This window comes from Gorilla gorilla, chromosome 16 (assembly GCF_029281585.2).
Source record: "Gorilla gorilla gorilla isolate KB3781 chromosome 16, NHGRI_mGorGor1-v2.1_pri, whole genome shotgun sequence".
Classification (NCBI taxonomy): Eukaryota; Metazoa; Chordata; class Mammalia; order Primates; family Hominidae; genus Gorilla; species Gorilla gorilla.
This window is the reverse complement of record NC_073240.2, coordinates 72,813,227-72,836,275: the sequence shown is the minus strand read 5'-3', so window position 1 is coordinate 72,836,275 and position 23,049 is coordinate 72,813,227. Positions and strand designations below refer to the sequence as shown.

Genomic DNA, 23,049 nt, shown 5'->3' with positions numbered 1-23,049 from the left:
AACCAAGATATATTGTTTAGGCAGCAAGTTGTTTCCTATTGTAGCTCAGGTACAGGAAGGAATGAAGAGCAATGAAAATTATGAAAAAGTCGTTGAATCTAAATGAATATTAATGAGACAAAGTTAAAAATAACTTTTATGGCTTAAATAGAACTATTTAGGCTGGGCGTGGTGGCTCACGCCTGTAATCCCAGCACTTTGGGAGGCTGAGGCAGGTGGATCACCTGAGGTCAGGAGTGTGAGACCAGCCTGGCCAACATGGTGAAACCCCGACTCTACTAAAGCTACAAAAATTAGCAGGGCGTGGTGGCAGGCGCCTGCAATCCCAGCTACTCAGGAGGCTGAGGCAGGAGAATTGCTCGTAGCTGGGAAGCGTTCGCGGAAGTTCCAGTGAGCTGAGATCACGCTATTGCACTCCATCCTGGGTGACAGAGCGAGACTCCATCTCAAAAAAAAAAAAAAAAAAAAAAGAAATAAAAAAAATAAAAAACTAATGTTTAAATGTAACTAAAATACATGACAGTAATAGCATATAAGTTAGGAGTAAATAGAATTTAAGATACTCTAAGATCTTTGTATTAAATGCTAAGTTACAGAGATATTATTTCTGTTAGTGATAAGTTAAGGATACATGTTTTCTAGAATTGCCAAAAATAGTAAAATAATATAAAACTTAAAAAAAAATACAGAGGATAAGTAAAATAAGAACACTCAATCCAGAAGAAAGCAAGAAATAAAAGGAATGCCATGAAAGTCAAAGAACAAGTAGTAAGGTGTTTGATTTAATCTCACAAATATTAGTGATTACATTAAATATAATTGATTCATTGCTCTAACTAGAAGCTAAAAATTGTCAGACTAGATATAATACAAAACTAAACTGATTGTTGCTTATGAGAGACATTTTAAATATAAGTATATAGAAAGATTAAAAGGATGAGCGAAGATTTAGTAAACCTTAAGAAAAAAGCAGTTGTAGCTATATTAATATATTTCAAGCATTACTAGAGATAAAAAGGAATATTTAATAATGTTACCCTTTAGCATTATTCACTTCCTTGGGAAGTAGTATACAGTCCAAAATTTATAAGCACCTGATAGCATAACCTCAAAATATATAAAGCAATAATGAATAAAACTCAAAAAAGAAAAATATATTTACCATCATAGTGGAATGTTTTAACATACCATGCTGACTTGCTGATAGAATAAGTGTTCAAAAAGTTGGTAAGGATACAGAGGATATAAAATATCTAGAAGATGAGATTAGTGCCTTTGTGGGCATCCATCACTGACTGTCCTTCAGAGCAGAATGTCAGTTTCCTGCCCTTAGGCCTGAAACCTAATCAATTAAGGATATAGAAGATTTAAAAATCAAATATATAACTGATATGCATAGAACACTGCATCAACAGCTGCAGAATGCACTTTTTTTTCAAGTTTGCGTGGGATATTTACAAAATTTGTTTATATCCTGGACCATAAAGCGAAAGTCAGATTTCCAAGGATTGAAATGACACAGATTTTAATACCATAATAAAATTATACCTGAAATCAATAACTAAAAAATAACTGAAAAATACCTATATGATTAAAAATTAAGAAATATTCTAGGCTGGGCACGGTGGCTCATGCCTGTAATCCCAGCACTTTGGGAGGCCGAGGTGGGCAGATCACGAGGTCAGGATATCGAGACCATCCTGGCTAACACGGTGAAACCCCGTCTTTACTAAAAATACAAAAAAGTTAGCCAGGCGTGGTGGCGGGCCCCTGTAGTCCCAGCTACTCAGGAGGGTGAGGCAGGAGAATGGTGTGAACCCGCGAGGCGGAGCTTGCAGTGAGCTGAGATTGGGCCACTGCACTCCAGCCTGGGCGACAGAGTGAGACTCTGTCCCAACAACAACAACAACAACAACAAAAAAAATAAATAAATAAAAATTCTAAATAGGCTAGAGGTTGAACAATTAGAAAATATATTGTACTTAATGACACGTTACATATTAAAACTATGGGAAATGCCTAAAGCTATACTTAGAAGAACATTTCATAGCTCTTAGAAGATTTTTGTTTAAAATCAGTGATCCCTGTCAACAATTGGGAAAAAGATCAGCAAACTAAACCAGAGGAAAGTAGAGAAAATGAAATAATAGAGATAAAAGAGGAAATTAATAAAATTGTGAAAACAAATATACCATGGGAGAGGATCAACCAAACCAAAAGTAATACTTTGAAAGGGCTAATAATATTGATGAACCCCTCAAGGAATTCATCTGAGAGAGAGAGAGAGAGACAAGACAGAGAGAGGGATATAAATAACCAAAATCCCAGTGATAGAGGGTATTACTCTGGATCCTACACATATTAAAAAGATAGTCAGACACACTGAATAACTTTATGTTAATAGACTTGTCAAATGATACGAACAAAAGAGCTTTTCAAAACTGACATAGAAGAAATAGAAAATCTGTTTCTGTAACTATTAATGACATTGAATATGTAATTTAAAACCTTTCCCTGAAGAACATTGCAAGCCATGGTGGCTCCACGGGTAAATTATACCAACATGGAAAGAAGAAAGAGTATCAGTCTGACATAAGCTGTTAGGTGGAATAGAAAAAAGGACAATTCTCAGTACATTTTAGGGGGCCAGGATAACAATGATACACACATCTGTTAAGGATATTAGAAGTGGAAATTATAGGTCAGTTTCACTCATAAACACAGATACAAAAATTCGAAACAAACATTAATAAAATCCATCAATATGTACAAAAGGATAATACATTGTAACCAAAGGGAGATTTTTTTTTTCAGCATGTGCTTTACGTTTAACTGAATCAAGCAATTTAATCATCTGTTAATAAATAAGGAGAAAACACAGTTATCTCGAGATATATAAAAAGCAGTTGATAAAACTGCGTAGCTATTCCCTTTTTTCTTTTAAACTAGGAGTAGAAAATGATTTTCTGATAAAGGACATCTACAAAATACAGCTAATATCTTATTGAATGAAAAAGACTGAGTGCTTTTCCTCTGAGACTAAGAACAAGGCAATAATGTTTTTCGAGAGTTTTGCTTGTTTGTTTTTTGTTTTTAAGACAGAGTCTCGCTCTGCAGCCCACGGTGGAGTGCAGTGGCACAATCATAGCTCACTGCAGACTTGATCTCCTGGGCTCAAGAGGTCGTCTTGCCTCAGCCTCCCAAGTAGCTGGGACTGCAGGTGCATACCACCATGCTCAGCTAATTTTTTTCTTTATTTTTGTAGAGTCAGGGTCTCAATATGTTGTCCTGGTTAGTCTCAAACTCATGGCCTCAAGTGATCTTCCCAGCTAGGCCTCCCAAAGCATTGGAATTACAGATGTGAGACACTGTGCCCAGCCAAGAGTTTTTATCATGAATACAAGCACGTCATACAAGGGGAAATCCAAATGAGCAGTAAACATAGGAAAATGTTTTTTCTTTGTTATTCATCAGGGAAATCAAAGCTAAAATCACAATGAGCTACCAGTAGGCATTCACCGAAATAACTAAAATGAAAAAGACAGACAATACGAGTATTGGAGAGATATGTCTATAGGGACATACACTGGGGTGGGTATGTAAATTGCCACAACCACATCAGAATGCTGTTTGGCATTATCTGCTGTGGTTAAACATGTAGTTTATAATCCTGTGTTTTCATTCAAAGATAAGTATAAATGCACACCAAAAGTTTTGTGTGGAAATGGTCATAAGACGTTATTTTTAATGACCAAATATTAGAATTAAGAGCAGTGTCTATCAGTAGTAGAGTGGGGCTTGACTTGTGCCTATAATCCCGGTGTTGTGGGAGGATTGCTTGAGATTGCTTGAGGCCAGGAGTTCGAGACCAGCCTGGGCAACAAAGAGAGATCCTGTCTCTGAAAAAAAAAAGAAAAAAGTAGAATGGGTGAACAAGTTATTGTATACAGATACAATGGAATACTCTACAGCAGTGATTCTCAAAGTTTATTCCTTCTCTCTCCTCAATAGTAGCATCAGCATCACCTGGAACCTTTTTAGAAATGAAAATTCTAAGTACTCTATACCTACTTAAACAGAAATTCTGGGGATGGAGTCCCAATACTCTTGTTTTTTAACAAGCCGTTCTTGTGATTCCGTTGTATGTTAAAGTTTTAGAACTAATGCTTTGTAGCAGAGTTTGGCACACTTTTTCTATAAGGGCCAGATCTTTTAAGGCTTTTTGGGCCATATGTCTCAACTCAGCTGATACATTGACAAAGTAGCCATAGACAATATGTAGCTGAGTGATTGTGTTGTTTCACAATGCAATTAAAATGAATGAACTTCAGGTACATCCAACAAAATGGTTGTGTCTCTGAAACATTAGCTGAATGAAAAAAGAAAAGAGAGAGACAAAATGAGTATGTGTTATGTGATTCCATTTAGATACTATTTATAAATAGGGGAATCTTATTGATTGTATTAGAAGCTGACTTTGGGTAGGAGGGTTTGGATAGTCCTTGGGAAGAGATGATGAGGAGGACTTTTGGACTTCTAGTAATGCCTATAAAAATCATTAAGCTCATACTATCTAGTGTGTATATTTTTCATGCTGCAAAAAATTGGGGGGAAATACCTTTCTTACTGCCATTGGGGAGTGACCTTTATATGACTATTTCTTACGTGTGAAATTGTTAATTAAAAGAAAAGAATTAGGTATTTACCTTTCCTAGTTAGAGTAACTATAGTTTATGTTAGTGTTCATTCTTCTTTACTGGATAATAATGAATACAGAAAGAATGATGGAATTTCAAAATCAAAAAGAACAACAAAAAAGAATTTCAAAATCACTGTTTGCAGATTGGCAGTTGACTTGTGCTGCAAGTACTGTAAGTGAATGCTAAAACAATTAGGTACATGGGATATTTTACTTGATGCCTAAATACCACTGCAGTGCAGAAACATCTCTCCTTTACATTCTCAGGTGCATTTTTTCCTTAAAAAAACCGTCTAAAAAGTGAAAGTATCACAAGGATGAATAGAAGAATATATCTCAGTACAGGAAAGAATAAGAAAAAATGGAGCGCTTTGTAAGATGATTTTAAGTAGTTACTCAAGACCTGAACCTCGAGTTTTTTAACCTTAGAATTCAAAACCTTTTCTTTAAAAAAAAAAAAAAAGTCCTAAAGATTATATTTTGCCAAAGTTAAGTGTGTATGAATTCCATATAATTACTGGAGGGTGATGGGGTCCCACTTTTCCCAGAAATTGTTTCATTAAATTCGTTGTTGATAATCCAGGAAATACAGTCCTTTTTGATGGCTTAAAGTCATGTGGGAGATATTAGCCTTCTTTCTTCATTGTATGTTTTTACTTAGTGGAGTCATCAGGTAGTGAGACTAAAACAAATCTAGCCCTACATTTTGATTAGAATGAACTTAGAACTAGCATTGTAACAAAAAAAATTTGTGGCATGTCTTTTTAAGAGAAAACAAATACGTTGTATTAAGATTTGTACAACTGAAATTATACATTCTTTCATTGTGTGGATTGGTGATTTTTAAAATCTTAGAATTTTAAGCAGGGTAAAAGCTTTTCAATCTATATTATATACCTATTTTCTGCAAGATGAATAAATTGTTATTTTATTTTTTGGTTTTTCTAGGAGGAATATAGAACTGAAGGTATCAGCTGGCACAACATAGATTACATTGATAATACCTGCTGCATAAATCTTATTAGCAAAAAACCAACAGGACTGCTTCATCTTTTGGATGAAGAAAGCAAGTGAGTATGATTCTTTTCAATTTTGTTATTGGCTGTTTTGGCTTTTTATCTCTTTTTAAGTTTAAACTTTTTTCTTACATTACCAAATAAAGAGCCAAATTTTTTTTGTACAATTTATTTATTTATTTATTTTTGAGACGGAGTCTTGATCTGTCACCCAGGCTGGAGTGCATTGGCCCCATCTCGGCTCACTGCAACCTCCACCTCTTGGGTTCACGCCATTCTCCTGCCTTAGCCTCCAAAGTAGCTGGGACTACAGGTGCCCGCCACCATGCCTGGCTAATTTTTTGTATTTTTAGTACAGACGGGGTTTCACCGTGTTAGCCAGGATGGTCTCGATCGCCTGACCTCATGATCCATCTGCCTTGGCCTCCCAAAGTGCTGGGATTACAGGCGTGAGCCACCGCGTGTGGCCACAATTTTTTTTTATATCTGTGTGTTTCTAGGTAATTAGGATGGGCTTCATTACTTGAATTCATTTTTTTCTTAAGTTCTTCTAGATTTATTCAATACACATTGACGTCAAACTTGTTGACTTTTTTTTTTTGGTTACATGTTTCTTTCTTTGTAAATTGAGCTTCATGTATGAGATGTGTTTGTAGTTTTCATGTTTAGCAGAAAACAATATCGTGATAGACCAAATGTGGTGGCTTATGTCTGTAATCTCAACACTTTGGGATGCCAAGGCGGGAGGAGCACTTGAGGCCAGGAGTTTGAGACCAGCCTGGCCAACATGGTGAAATCTTGTCTGTGCTGAAAATATGAAAATTAGCTGGGCATGGTAGTGCAGGCCTGTAATCCCAGCTGCTTAGGAGGCTGAGGCATGAGAATCGCTTGAACCCAGGAGGCAGAGGTTGCAGTGAGCCGAGATGGCGCCACTGCACTACAGTCCAGCCTGGGTGACAGAGCAAGACTTTGTCTCCAAAAAAACAAAACAGAAAAAAGAATGTTATGGTAAATTAGTAATGTCTGCCATGATCGTGCAGTGTAAGTGGCAACATCTGCCAGTTATTTACTATTCCTTGTTAACACTGTTCAATATAACTGAGTTAAATATATGCTTCAGAAATAATGCTTTATGTAGCATTCTTCAGAGTATTCTCAACAATGTAGAAAATACAGTTGATTATCCTAAGAGATGGCAAATCTAGATTTGGAGAAACTGAGATGAGGTGGTTGTGAGGTTTTTATGACTGTTTAGTAAAAAATTTAGAAATTGAATTTATTTACCTGATTTCTAGTTTAATATTCATTAGACAAGATAGAAAGTATTGAGGATTTACTATTAGAGGTAAGATGATTGTGTAAGGTGGTAGAATAAAAAGCTAACAGAAAGAAGACTGCTAACAGTTTAGTGTCACTCTGACCTACTCTATCACTAGTCAACTTCCATTAATCTAAAGAAATTAAAATGCTGTTAACACAAGTAAAAAGTACCTTAATTTTCTGTCCAGAGTTTTGTAAAAGTTTCTTGCATTACTCTATATGCCCCAACATAATTATTATCTCTCATAAAATTGTAAGGTTTGTAATTCACTGTTTGTATACCCTACCTCTGGTATATGTTTATTTGGGAAGTCTTTATAGGTGATTTTGATATTCCGTGTTGAGAACCGTTGTGGTTGATAATGGAATAATTAGCATTTCTTTTTGTTTGAGGAATTTTATAGTAACAAAAAAAAGTTTGAGAAACAATCCAAGAAAAAAGATTATATAGGTAGGAAATGGAGGACCTGAGAGTCAAACCTGTCAAGTATTTCTGACTAATAAGCTTGTGCTTTGAAGTATTATATTGCTTCCCTGTAATATTTAGGTGTTAGAGTCAGAAGTCCGGGACTTGTATCCCATTTCTATAACTACTGTTACAGAAAAACTCTCCAACTGTGTTTTTCCTCTACTCTAACACCACAGTAATCAACACAGAAGACTTCTGTGACCAAATGTGTGGGGTTTTTTCCCCACTAACAAGCAGTGGACACCAGCTGGGTATCCTCTATTCAGATTTGACACTGTCTACCTGGAGGTAGCATCAGATCCCACAGATCGAGGGCTCAGTCCCCAAAACTGCACCTCACCCCACCTTCAGACCCCAGCCTGTAATCCATGCCTCCAGAACTTCTGACCAATCAGGTTCTCTTTGAGTTCAATTAATTTGCCCGAGCAGCTTGCAGAACTCAGGGAAAACGAAACAATGAGGAGCTGCGTAGGACAAGGTGTGGGGGAAGGAGCACAGAGCCTCCATGTCCTCCCGGGGTGTACCACCCTCCAGGAACTCCCACATGTTCAGCTATTCAGAATCTCTCTGAATGCTGTTTTTTGGGGGTTTTATGGAGGATTCATTACATAGGCATTACTGACAACTGTGTAGAAATGTGATTGGACAAAAAGAGTATGATCTCATACTAATAGACTGAGTGAGAAACCCAGTAAGGCCTGTTTGTCTAGATTCTTCTTGGCCTCTCTTTGCAGCATTCTTTCCTTCAGAGTATGGGGCAGGACCCTTTCTGGAATGAGGATCTTTTGATTCACAATCAGATTAGAGACCTGCCTTGGGCAGGTAAAAGGAAGACAGGAGGTTAGAGAGAAAGATTCTGTTTCCTGAGGCTTGCTCCTGTGACCTGCTCCTGAGACCTAAAGCACTCCTGTGACCTGCTCCTGAGACCTAAAGCACCCCAACATTATAACAAAAGACTACACCAACGGCTGTGGTAGTTAATAAGTCAGGAACCATGGACGAAAACCTACACACACACACACACACACACACGATAAAATCATGTCATAGGCCACGCCCTGGCTTTCAAACATGGATCCTTTACATCATCAAAAGAATATACAACTCAAACATACTGCTACATTACTAGAATCCCATTCAGTCATTAGTAATTAGTCCAGTTCATTATCATGTTGTATGAATATGTCTCCCAGGGGGAGACCACTCAAGTTTGCAGGCTTCCTTTCAGTCTTGTCAGATTCCAGAAGCAGGAGCAGTCTCCGCAAACATACAACTTTTACCTTTTGAGCATCTCTTATAACTGAGTTAAAGACAGTGTCATCTCTTGCTCTGAGCTTCTTTAAATGTGTTAATGTAATGTTGGATTTCCCTCAATGAATAACCCATTTATTCCTGTCTTTACCCTCAGCTGCTATTCCTCCTCTCCAGTAGTTCCCAAACTTTTCCTCCTTTGGAAGGCACATTAAGAATTGCCACTGTGCTGGTTTAGATTGCAGACAACAACTCTAGTCTAGCAAGTACCTCCTCCTCAGTCCACTCCCCTTTAGATAGGGTAAATTACATGGGTGCAGAACTAGTGAGCTGTTTTTATGGCCAGCAAAAGTAGTTGCATTCACTGTTAGCCCCAGTTTTGCTAGATAGAGTGAAGGTACAACCCACCCCCATTATGCCCTTAGGAATTTTGACTTAAGGTTTAAAAATGTAGTTACAGTTTCTTGCTTAGAAATCATCCCTGCTTCCAGCACTTGCAGTTGCAGCCCTTGTCCTAGGACCACTGCATCTGGTAGCGGAGAGAAAAAAAGTTTTTTCTTTTTGAGGTCATCTGGGGAAGAAAAAAATTATAGTTGTTATACCAGTGTACTCCTCCCTTGGGAAGAATTGGATAGTCATACCAGCACCTTCCCCAACCGCCTCTTTCCCAGATGAACCAGAAAAACAAGAAGAATCTAAGGGAATGCTCCTTTAGTCCCACTCATGTTGAATGTGAGCACACACTGGTAAAAGCATGCAAGGCAGCCCTTCATTCTTTTATCTTCCCGTGTTTTAGACAACCAGTGTTTTAATTGCCCATCCTACTCCTTCATCAAACTGTTACCCTGAGGAGGATTTTTTTTTCCTCTTTGTTGGACATGGTAGGCTGTACAATGTGTTTCTCGTTCTGAAAAGATGATGATTGTCCAAATCCATGCGATATTTTCTGTTTTTTGGTTTTTGTTTGTTTGTTTTTTAAATGGCACTCTGAGCATTTGCATCTTCCACTGGGTAAGGAAAGCTCACTTCAGAGTCGGTGACTATTCCTGTCAAGACCCATTCATTTGTAGCCCCCCAGGGCTACCAGCATCAGTCTCATTTACCATCTACATTTCAGGGTCTTCCCACTAGGGAAACTGCCACATAGCCATTGGAAGTCTCAGACTCTCTTGCTGACAAAAAGAACAGTTCTTATTGGCATTTTGTGCTTGAGAGAAGGTATAAGAGGAATGTCTAGATTTAGTGCTTCTCAGCACTGCTGTAGTACCTCCATATCTGCTCATTTCATGGACCTATGTAGAAGGGACCCCCTTAACTACAGCATTTACTGTAACCTCGTAAATAGATAACAGACACATTCATTGGGCGAATATCCTTATCATCATAAAGCTAGTCTTACGTAGCTTGCATATGAAGCATATCAGCTGCTTCATCTGGGTTGTTCTGCTTGGCATTTCTAGGGAAAGTTGGGCAATCCCCCTTTCCAGAGTAAAAAGATCATACAGTGGCTTTTATCCAGTCCACTATGCTGGCTGTTGCCTTGGGAATAACGTCCTGTGTGTCTCAATCATGTATAGATGTCTGAGATTGCTTAGTAGTGAGCCCTGTGTCCTACATCAACCCAAACATGTTTTCCACTGTAGCATTTAAACCAAAGCTACTGCCCCTAATGTAGTTACTCTCATAATCCATTTTAGTAAAGGTTCTTTAGGAAGCTAATGATACCAATCTACAAAATGGAACTATTCCTTCACACTATGCAAATTAATTGAACTCAAGGAGAAGCTGGTTGGTCAGAAGTTCTGGAGGCATGAATTATTGGCTGGTGTCTGAAGGTGGGGTGGGGTGCAGTTACTTCGTTTTGCCCTTTTTCCACATTGACTACCTTCTTGGTAACCACATGTCTCAGAGGTACTTTGTTGCCCCTGCACAATTCTGTCCTTGGAGGGTGGCTTTGAGGCCAGCAGCCTGAGCTGAAACAGACCAAGATCTGAGGTTGATCCAGCTTCAAGGACCAACACAGTACTCTCTTTAAATTTCATTTTAGCTATTATAAATAACAATAATTAAGGGATTATTTATTTATAATAGCTAGTTTTATGGCTATTTATTTATAACAGCCAGTTCATTTTTTTTCTTATTAGTTTGCATTTCCTTATGCAGCCAGTGAACCAATTCCCCAGGAATTGGAACCATCTCTAAATTCCACTGATAACTTTTACCTTTAATAACCGAGCATAGCAGCTATGGCTTCATACCTTGGGTGACCATGTGGCCACACCAGAACAAAGGTTTCTCATCTTCTACCCTTTTATCCTTTTTCTTCCCAAACCACATGTTTCAGTGAGCCAGGGCCTTTTTAGCAAATCTCACTTCTCTGACACCAGTTATTTGGGAAAAACATTAAAACCATGTTTTCCTCTGCTCTCACACCATAACAATCAGCATGAAGACATCTGTGACCAAACGTTTGTGGGGTTTTCCCCACCAGCAAGCAGTGGACACCAACTGGGTGTCCTCTAATTCAAATTTGATACTATCTACCTGGAAGTAGCATCAGATCCCACAGATCGAGGACTCAGTCCCCAAAACTGCACCCCACCCCACCTTCAAACACCAGTCAATAATCTACTCTTCCGGAACTTCTGACCAACCAGCTTCTCCTTGAGTTCAATTAATTTGCTGGAGTGGCTTGCAGAACTTGGGGAAACACTTACTTACATTTACCCCAGTGTATTATAAAGGATATTGCAAAGGATACAATGAAGAGATGTGTAGGGCAAGGTATGGGGGAAGGAGTAGAGAGTCTCCATGTCCTTCCTGGGCACTCTACCTTCCAGGAGCACCCATATGTTCGGCTATCTGGAAGCTCTCCAAGTGCTGTCCTTTTGGGTTTTTATGGAGGCTTCATTACATAGGCACTATTGACACTGTGTAGAAATGTGATTGGACAAAAGAACATGATCTCATGAGTGGGAAACCCAGCAAGGCCTCTCTGTCCAGATTCTTCCTGGCTTCTTGTGCAGCATTTTTTCTTTCAGAATATGGGGAGGGACCCTTTCTGGAATGAGGGTCTTTTAACCGGCAATCATATTAGAGGCCTCCCTTGGGCAGGTAAAAGGAGGACAGAAGAAGGTTAGAGAGAGAGATTCTGTTTCCTGAGGCCTGCTCCTGAGGCCTAAAGCACCCCAACATTATAACAAAAGACTACACCAAGGGCTGCAGGAGGTATGAGCCAGGAACCATGGATGAAAACCTAATATATATATATATATATATATTTATTTATAATATCACAACTGTATATATCAAAACTACCCTTGGCAGATCTCATAATATCCTTAGTCCTCAGTTTTCTTGTATGCAGAAGGCAAATGACAATGGTACATGATGATGTTCTGTCCTATATATCTTAAGGTGTTTGTAAACAGCAACTGAGGTAGTAGAATTACTTTGTTTTTTTTTCTTTTTTTTTTCTTTTTTTTTGAGACAGTGTCTAGCTCTGTAGCTCAGGCTGGAATGCCGTGGTGCGGTTATGGCTTACTGAAGCCTTGAATTTATGGGCTTGAGTGATCTCGCCTCAGCCTCCTGAGCAGCTGGGACTACAGGCACATACCACCACATCTGGCTAATTTTAAAATGTTGTTTTAGAGACAAGGAGTCAACTTTGTTGCCCAGGCTGGTCTCAAACTCCTGGGCTCAAGCTGTCCTCCTACCTTAGCCTCCCAAAGTGCTGGGATTACATATGAGAATCACTGTGCCTGTCCTGTCCTGTCATTCTTTAAACAAAATTTCATTGAATGCACATCTTATTATACAAAGACTATAATTTCCTGACCAGTTGCTACTTCACATAGATTTAACCCAATAATGAGAATGTCACTTCTTTTTTTTTTTTTTTTAATTTTTTTTGATACGGAGTCTCGCTCTGTCGCCCAGGCTGGAGTGCAGTGGCACGATCTCAGCTCACTGCAAGCTCTGCTTCCCGGGTTCACGCCATTCTCCTGCCTCAGCCTCCCGAGCAGCTGGGACTACAGGTGCCCGCCCCCATGCCCGGCTAATTTTTTTGTATTTTTTCCGTAGAAATGGGGTTTCACTGTGTTAGCCAGGATGGTCTCGACCTCCTGACCTCGTGATCCACCCGCCTCAACCTCCCAAATTGCTGGGATTACAGGTGTGAGCCACTGCGCCCGGCCGAGAATGTCACTTATTTGCTGTTACCCGAAAGCTACGGGAGTTGAGCCATGTGGCCATAAATATCAGGGAGATAAATTCTGGCTCAATGAAATGAAGAACTTTATAATTATTAGAGCTGATTGGCAGCTGCTTTAACGATTAATATAATTTCCTATTATTATAATTACTTTGCATCATCTGTCAGCGTATTGTTGTAGGTAGGATACTGGACTGAATAACCTTTTTATGAGTCAGTCCTGTAGTTATTACTTGTCCTTGTAAAGAATTTCTGTGCTTTAACATTCCAGAAGATGCAAAGGCATGAAATATTTTTTTCTCTCCCATTTACCTGTAAAAAAACTAGATTGAAAATAAATTAGTCACATGTAGGAAGAACTATTTTGGGACTTACATTGAGTATTTTTTCTCTAAAAATATTTTTTATAGGGAATATATAATGTCAAATATATCCTTAGTTGTGTTCTTCATGCAGTGTGTTTGTAGTGCTCTAGGTGTATGGGTTTAGAATCAGAGGTCTTGGTTTAGCCTTTCCTACTTAATGGCTGTATGTTATGGGGCAGGTTACTTTAGCTAGATTCTGTAGGATGTAGGGTGGCATTTAGGAAGGAGAAATATTGTATCAGAGTTACATATGAATAGGATGTTAGGAATATTATCAGTCTTCCCATAGTATTCAAAGTGTCATCTTCTATCAGCAGCAGTGGACCACTTTGATTCTTGTTAGAAATGTAGAATCTCAAGCTTTCATTCCAGATCTGTTGAATCAGAATCTACATTTTAACAACCGAAGTTAGGATTAGAGCATTCATTTAAGGCAGCATTTTGTGAATCTTGCCTGCTCATGAGAATTACCTTGGGACTTTGTAAATACCACTGATGCTAGGTCATCTCCCTAATCAGTTAAGTCAGAATTGAAATAGTTGGGATCCAGGCATTGGTAGTTTTCAAATCTCTAGAGGTTCTCCTGACGCTACCCTTCCAGATAGTCTTTGAGGAACACTAGATGAAGAGCTTTGATATGAGCAATAATGAATGATTTTCTTGTGTTCCAAATTTTTTTTTTTTGCCTGGTAATGTAATAAGTATCCATACATGTCTGTTGAATGCAGGAACTTTCCATCTCTTTTAGTTTCAAGTAACGACTGTTTTCATGTCTATCTTCCTTGCTTTGAAAATTTCTATTATCCATTTAAAGGTAAGAGAAAATATATCGTAAGCTTTTCAATTACTCAGATGATTAGAAGGCAAATAAACCCTGACCTAGAGACGATGAAGTGAGCATCCTGCCTTAAGAGAGGCACACTGCTGTGAAGTAGTGAGATATAAGTTTGCAGAGGTTGAGCTGGCCTATGCTTTGGAGCTTGGAGTCAAGTCTTTTTGCCTTGGTGATCTGTACATTTCGGAGCAGAGGGGGCACATGATTAAAGCACTATTATAGGAAAATTTATTTTGATAATATGCTTTGGTGACTTGAAAGAAGATTGGTGAGACTGTTACAGGAGCTGTGCTGTTGTCTCTGTTTGAAATAGTAAGTTATATTCCATTGTAAAATGGCTTTAAAGTTTTGGAGTGAGCTAGTTGGTAGAGATGTTTTGAGGAAGAGATATTTGAATACAAAAGCAGGTCAAGGTGACCAAGAAAATATCAGTGTTGGCAACATGAAGTCGATGTTTGTTTAATCCCTAGAGGATGCCTGCTGTTGCCAGATGTTTTTACTAGTTTTATTTAATTCTACTGGCACTGTGGTAACTGGTATCTCATTTTGTGGGTTAGAAGACCCCTTCTCAAAGAAGGTTACCTAGTTTGCCCCAGGTCACTGATAGAATGCGTAATGTAGACTATGATTATCTGATGCTAAAGGCCATTCTCTGTGTGGTTTGCAGTGCGTACAATGTAATTAACTATGTTTGTTGTAATTTTGGAATGATTTTTACACATTAGATTTGTATTAAGCAACTTTACAACCTCATGTCGCATTATTTTTCATTATTTCAGCTACCATTAAATGAAGCTATTTTCTGAAACTTTCTTTCTCCTTTTTCTGTCAATGATATTTTCTCTATTTGAAACCCTTCCCAACCTTTAACATCACAGTCTTAACACCTACTATGTCCTATGTGAACTTTTTCATTATTTACACCAGTGATGATTTTTTTCCTCTTTTGAACTTTTGTATTTCCATATTTCCTATTACGCGATTAAATAATAGATATTGTTTGTGTGATTCCTGGATATTAAGTGCTCAGTTGATCAGTACAATCAATGAGTACAAATAATTGGTATAGTAAGAAAATGGCTACTTATTTATGCATGAAGGAATAGGAAGTCAAATAATTCTTATGGATTTTCAGTACCTATGAGAATCGAGATATTATTCTCTTATTTGGAAGTTGTTGGCCCCAAAGAGTATATGATTTGGATTTTATTTTCCTTTGGGTTTTATAGTAGTTCAGAACAATGCAATCTAAGCTAAATATGTAATGAGTTAATTTCTTGGTACTACTACTTGCAAAGTATGAGTACAGGCAAATCATAACTTTTGATCCCTCATCTATAAAATAGTAACACCAATATTTATTATTACTTTTTAGCTTATTATGAGAATCAGATTAGATAATATAGGTGAAAACTTTTGTAAACTGCTATATATGTAAGATGGCAATGTAATCATAATGTACTTTGAAAAGGGCTGTACTAATTACCGCATCTTTCTCATCTTTCTGTAATGATATTTTTTCTTTTTTTTTTAATTCAGCTTTCCACAGGCTACAAATCAAACATTGCTAGACAAGTTTAAGCGTCAACATGAAGATAATTCTTACATCGAATTTCCAGCCGTGATGGAGCCTGCTTTCATTATAAAACATTATGCTGGAAAAGTAAAATATGGGGTAAAGGTCAGTAAATTTCTCACTGAATATGCTTACAGGGCAGAGATGTGTTCTTAACTGTACCCAGCACACTGCCCTCTTTGTAGTTTGTGGAGGCTTTTGATCAGTAATAACTGGAGATATTGTATAAGGATACTACTAAAACTTAGATTCTGCTTTTCAGCACATTACTGTCTTAGGTAAGGTAATGTTTCTGTTGGTTTCTGCCTGGAGATAAACCTGATGTTGTCAGTTGATCCTGATAAACTTTAGATCTGAAAGAATAGATTGCATCTGTATATCCCAAACTCACTTGTTTATGCACATAATTTGTTGAATTTTTCCCTTCTCTGCACTCATAACGTCTTCATGTCTCTGTTCACCATTAGGGATTTGTCAGTTCGTACTTTTCATGAATATATTGAAACTCTTAACTTATGTGGAGTGGAATCTTAATAATGTTGTCCATTTCTTGTGTAATTTGTGAGTCTGTTATTCTTTAACTACTTGATGTTTAAGCCTGCTATTTAAGGCATTTAATTTCCCAGGTAAGGCAGCTGATTATATGGAGAATAGTGGAATTAAATGTTTTCTCCTGGGTCTTGAGTCGAGTGTCTTAAGATCATTTATTCATCCATTTATTGATTTATTTAAGAAGTATTTGTTGAACACAGAACATGTGTCAGACTTTGTGCTTGGTGTTTGGAATGATCTAATGATAAACTAGACAGATGTAGTCCTGATTCTCTATACATATGTGCATATATATGTGTGTGTGTATCTATTTATATAACATAGATAAATGGGCTATGTGTTATAAATAAGTTAATGGGTCCTATGAGAGAAAGTAGTAAAATAGTGGATTTTGAATTTGTGAATACATGAACACTTCTCTAAGAAACTTAAATTTTGAGAGATGACCTGAAATAAATGTTACCTTGATGAGGAGTTCGGATGGTGAATATTATAGGCCATGAGATAGGAGTGTGATATGGTGAAATAATTGAAAACAGGTAAGTGCTACTAGATTATAATGAACTAAGGAGAGTAACATGAAATGAACTTAGAGAATAGACAGGGGGTTATTATTTAGGGCTTGTAAGCCAAGTTGAGTTTGGCTTTTATCCAAATTAGTGGCACTGTGATAATATTTTAAGCAGAGGATACGACTTGTGTTTTTAAAAGATTGCATTGATTACCTTGAGGAGAAGGGATAGCAGAGGGTAAGAGTGGAATCTGGGAGATCAGTTAAGTCACTTTTTTTTAAATTGAAGTGAAATCTTAAGGTAAACTGAAGCACTGGAGTGGCAGTAGAGGTTGGGGGGGGGGATCCAGATGATTATGAGATATATTTCTGGCAGTAAACCATCCACGGACTTTATTGATGGACTCTAAATGAGTAAGTGACCTCTGGCTAGAGCTGATGGGTGCTTTGGAGGTACCATTTCCTAAGATGGAAAATACTGGAAGGAATGGATTTTAGTATAGAAATTAAGACTGTAGTTTAAAAAGTAAAACAAAAGCTTGAGCTCTAGAAAAACTTGAGGATATTGTGCATAAAGTGCACAAATAAAGTGTTTAGATTTCTTTTATACCCCTTCCCAGCCAGCTCCCCTCAGAGATTACCACTGCCCTAATTTTTATCATTCTTAATTTTACTTTTAATTAAATTTCAGATAAATAGAATCATACACACACACACACATGCGTGTGCACACACACACACTTGCCTGGGATATTCATCTGCGTTATCAGATAGGTTGAAAGTAAAAAGATGGAGAAAGGATAAAAGCTGGCGTATATTATTTCTGGACAGGCTGGGCATGGTGGCTCACGCCTGTAATCCCAGCACTTTGGGAGGCTGAGACGGGTGGATCATCTGAGGTCATAAGTCTGAGACTAGCCTGGTCAATGTGGTGAAACCTCATCTCTACTAAAAATACAAAAATTAGCCAGGCATGGTGGTGCACGCCTGTAATCCCAGCTACTGAGGAGGGTGAGATAGGACAAGTGCTTGAACCTGGGAGGAGGAGGGTGCATTGAGTCGAGATAGTGCCATTACACTCCAGCCTGGGAAAGAGAGTGAGACTCTGTCTCCAAAAAAAAAAAAAATTGTAGGACAAAATAGACTTTAAGACCAGAAATATTACTAGAGATACAAAGGGACATTTTATAATGATAAAAAGGGCCAGTTCAACAGGAAGACGTAATCACTAAATGTTTTTGGGGTTTTTGTTTGTTTGTTTGTTTTGAGACGGAGTCTCGCTTCGCTCTTTTGCCAGGCTGAAGTGAGGTGGTGTGATCTCGACTCACTGCAACCTCCGCCCTCCAGGTTTAAGCGATTCTCTGCCTCCTGAGTAGCTGGGATCAGAGGCGTACTCCACCACGCCCAGCGAATTTTTGTATTTTTACTAGAGATGGGGTTTCACTATGTTGGCCAGGCTGGTCTCGAACATCTGACCTCAGTTGATCCACCCTTCTCGGCCTCCCAAAGTGCTAGGATTACAGGCATGAGCCACTTGATATTATATGTAGCTAATGACTGATTCAAAATATGTAAAGCAAAAGGAAAGCAAAAGTAGACCTAGATAAGTGCACCATCATAATTGTAGATTTTTTTCTTCAATATTTTTCTAAGGAAAAAGAAAACAACTTAAAAAAGAAAAAAATTGTAGATTTTAACACATTTCTGTTAGTAACTAACAGAACAAGCAACACAAAATCAATACAAACAGCACTGTTAAATAGCTGACCTAATTAGCACATCATAAGGATAACTTAGAAAATCATTGGATATTTAGAAACTAAGCAAAACTCTTCTGAATAACCCATGAGTCAAAAAAGAAATGACAATATAAATTACTTATAATAAATTATTAAAATTATAATATTTTATACTGAACATTAATGAAATCCAGCATATCAGAAACTTGTAGGATACAGTTAAAGCAATGAATGTAGGAAAATTTATAACTTTAAATGCATATGTTGGAAAGGAAGAAAAGTTGAAAAGTGGTTATCTAAACTTTTTTTTTTTTTGAGACAAGAGTCTTGTTTTATCACCCAGGCTGAAGTGCAGTGGTGCGATCTTGGCTTACTGCAACCACCACCACCTGGGTTCAAGCAATTCTCGTTCCTCAGCCTCCCAAGTAGCTAGGACTACAGGCTTGTGCCACCATGCCTGGCTAATTTTTTTGTTTTTGTTTTTTGAGATGGAGTCTCACTCTGTCACCCGGCTGGAATGCAGTGGCGCGATCTCGGCTCACTGCAACCTCTGCCTCCCGGGTTCAAGTGATTCTCCTGCCTCAGCCTCCTGAGTAGCTGGGACTACAGGCGCATGCCACCACGCCCAGCTAATTTTTTTTTTTTTTTAGTAGAGATGGGGTGTCACCATGTTGGCCAGGATGGTCTCAATTTCTTCACCTCGTGATCCGCCTGCCTTGGCCTCCCAAAGTGCTGGGATTACAGATGTGAGCCATCGCGCCCAGCCAGTTTTTGTATTTTTGGTAGAGATGGGGTTTCGCCATATTGGCTAGGCTGGTCTCAAACTCCTGGCCCCAAGTGATCTGCTCACCTCAGTCTCCCAGAGTGCTGGGATTACAGGTGTGAGCCACCATGCTTGATTGAAAAGTGGTTCTCTAAGCTTCTATGTGAGAAACTAGGAAAAGAGCAAATCACACTCAAAGGAATTAGAGAAAGGGTATAAAAATAAGACCAGAAATCAGTGCAATATAAAACAGACATTGAACAAAGAAATCAACTAAGCCAAAAGTTAGTTCCTTGAGAAGATAACACAAAATAATATAAATTAAATGCAATAGGAAAATAACTGATAATATAAAAAAAATTATAGATTACAGATACCAGGAATGAAAAAAGAACTTTACTACATAACCTACAGATATTAGAAGGATATGAATATATTTTGTCAGGAAATTTGAAAACAGAAAATGGATAAATTCCATTAAAAAACACTTTACCAAAACTAACACCAGAATAAATAGAAAAACCTGAAAATTCTGTTGGCTAAATAATTTGAATCAGTAGTTCAGAACTTTTCCACAGAGGAAATCCCAGGCCCACATGGTTTTACTAGTGAATGCTTCCAAACATTTAAATGTACTACTGGTCTTACATATTTTCTTTCAAATTAGACATATCCTTTAAGATTTGTTAATGGATCTCAAGAAATAATAAGAAAGATCTGATCTGGAAATTTGCATTTGGGCGATGGTGTTAATTTAAAGTCATAACTTCATGCCTGTAATCCCAGCACTTTGGGAGGCCAAGGCAGGCAGATCACCTGAGGTCGGGAGTTCGAGACCAGCTTGATCAACATGAAGAAACCCTGTCTCTACTAAAAAAATACAAAATTAGCCAGGCGTGGTGGCGTGTATGCCTGTAATCCCAGCTACTCGGGAGGCTGAGGCAGGACAATTGCTTGAACCCAGGAGGTGGAGGTTGCGGTGAGCCAAGATCAAGCCATTGCACTCCAGCCTGAGCAACAAGAGCGAAACTCTGTCTCTAAATACATAAAATAAAATAAAGTCGTAACTCTGGTTCTGATCACTTGATATAAGAGGGTTGAGTGAAGAAATGAGTGCACAGCCAGGTGTGGTGGCTCACTCCTGTAATCCCAGCACTTTGGGAGGCCGAGGTGGGTGGATCACTTAAGTCCTGGAGTTCGAGATCAGCCTGGGGAACATGGGAAGGCCTAGTGTCTACACAGAATACCAAAGGTTAGCTGGGCATGGTGGTGTGTGCCTGTAGTCCCAGCTACTTGGGAGGCAGAGGGGTAGAATTCACTTGAGCCCGGGAGGCAGAGGTTGCAGTGAATTGAGATGGTGCCACTGCACTCCAGCCTGGGCAACAGAACAAGACCCTGTCTCAAAAAACAAACAAACCAAAAAAAGAGAAATGAGTACACACTGTTAAACCCACCCTTGAATTTCCAATATGAACTAGCAATGAGGACTTAGAAGGGCAGTATAGGAGGTAAATAGTAAACCACAAAGTATGTTCTTGTGGAAACTAGAGAGAGATTTTGAAGAAGAATGATATGGTCAGTTGATAATGTACTTAGAAATCTAGAAATATGAAGACAGATTATTTCATTTTGAAAATGAAGGTCACTGGTCACTCTCAACACTTGACAGTCAGCATTGAAAAGAATCCTAGATTTTTAGGTTGTACAGTGTAGTTATTAATAGGAGTAGGGCAGACTGGTGTTTCTGTTCCTGCACTGGTACTTATTGTCTCTTTGACCTTTGGCAAGCTGCTTTACCTTTCTGTTTACTTATCAGTAAATTATGGCTTATGACTAAATCTGCTTTATTGAGTAGTTGTTAGAAGTGGGTAAAAATAAGTTGTGTAAAATACATTAAGTTCATGCCTCACAGCTTGTCTGCCATCAGTAGTTATTAGCTGCTGATTATGGTGTCAGAGGTTATTTGGATTTGAGTATTCTTATTCAGTTTTTCTAATTTTCTTTTATAATACATACGTTTGCTCTAAGGGTATGTAAGGATAAGCCAAGGACCAAAATTCCTGGCTTGTTTCCTGTTTTTCCTTGTTCTCAGGAGAATAAAGAAGAATTAGGAAAGGAAAGCCCTAAAAGTAATGGATTAAGTGCAAGCTGACTTCTGTACATGAGGATAGATGACATAATACTAGGTATGTTTCTCATAGAATTCTGAGTTAGAGATATTCTATGAAGCTGTACCAACTTGGAGCGATTTACTTACCAAATTTTTAATCCTTCCATTTGGTAAGATTATAGTCAATGCCTATGCTGTAATATCAGGCTGGGCCCTTGTTCCCAGAGTGGAAGCTTACTCTCCCCATTTATTTATGGTGCATTTTAACCCATTTTCTTATGTTCTAGCTCCTCCAACCTCTGTTCTTTGGTAGATGGTTGTTCCTGCCTATTTACAATCCTTCTTATTCAGCTTTAAAAATCTGTGTGCTGGCTGGGCACAATGGCTTACACCTGTAGTCCCAGCATTTTGGGAGGCTGAGGTGGGGGAATTACTTGAGGCCAGGAGTTCAAGACCAGCCTGGGCAACATAGCAAGACTCTGTCTCTACAAAAATAATGAAAAAAATTAGCCAGACGTGGTGATGCACATCTGTACTCACAGGTACACGGAAGGCTGAGGCAGAGGATTGCCTGAGTCCAGGAGTTAACAAGCTGCAGTGAGCTATGATGGTGCCAACTGCACTGTATTGAAGAGTGAGACCTTGTTTAAAAAAAAATCTATATGGTGATAATAACCAAATATATTTTCTGAAATCTCCCTAGCACTCCAGACTCACACATCCATTTGGTTATGAGTGAATGTTTTTGAGCCCTTGCTCTTCCACTTATTGTGTGATAGGAGCCAAGATATTTCACCTCTCTCTGATTCAGTTTTCTCATCTATGAAATGGGAGTAGTAATATCTATCTGAAAGGATTATTAGGAGTATTAAATGAGATTACATGAGACAATACATGTAAAATACTTAGAAGAGTGCCAGACACATACTAACCTCTCAAGTGTTACCTACTATTATTATCCTCACTGGCACAAACTTCACTTGGACAAAACTGATCTCTTGGTCTTCATTTCTTATCCTCATAACTTTCCTTTCTCTAGTCTTCTCCTTATCAGTATATGGCATCTCCATCCACTAAATACCCAACCCCAAAATGTAAGTTTTAACCTGATTTCCTCATTTTCTCATCATACCCTAATTAATCAGCAGGTTTTTTGCCTTTACATGTCCCAAATATAGCTATTTTTTATTTCTGCTGTTACAACTGACCAAGTCCAAGTTACTAGCAGTTCTTACCTGGTTTACTCTAATATTGCGCCTCCTTTTTTCCATTCTTTCTTTGAATAATTCATTTCCTATGCAGCAACCAATGTATAAGACACCAGTTAGCTCATGTTGTTACCTTTCCAGGGCTTTCCTTTATACTTGAATAAAATCTGAACAAACAACTGAAGTTCAGAGTCTAAATAGCCTATTTCTTTATCTAATCTTCCACACTTTCTCCTTGTCCCCAGTGCTCCAGCCTGTGGTTTTTATCCTTTTTCTCCGAACTTGTCCAGCTTATCATCATCTATAGGTTATAGGTGTTACCCTTGCTTGCTCTTCCCAGTTTTCTCATCTCTGGCTTCTTTTTGTTATTCAGCTCTCCTGTTGCTGTATGTGATACCTCTTTGGAGAGACTGTCCCTGACC

At 38.2% G+C, this 23,049-nt stretch overlaps 1 protein-coding gene across 24 annotated transcripts in view; it reads left to right on the top strand.

The window, feature by feature from the left end:
* MYO9A (myosin IXA) overlaps positions 1–23,049 on the top strand; it is a 307,532-nt gene that overhangs the window by 133,598 nt on the left and 150,885 nt on the right. For all 24 annotated transcript variants that reach the window (XM_055363670.2, XM_055363662.2, XM_055363671.2 and 21 more), the window contains 2 exons: positions 5,648–5,769; positions 15,708–15,849. In XM_055363670.2, coding sequence (XP_055219645.2) covers positions 5,648–5,769; positions 15,708–15,849 — 264 coding nt within the window. The remainder of the gene's footprint in view (positions 1–5,647; positions 5,770–15,707; positions 15,850–23,049) is intronic.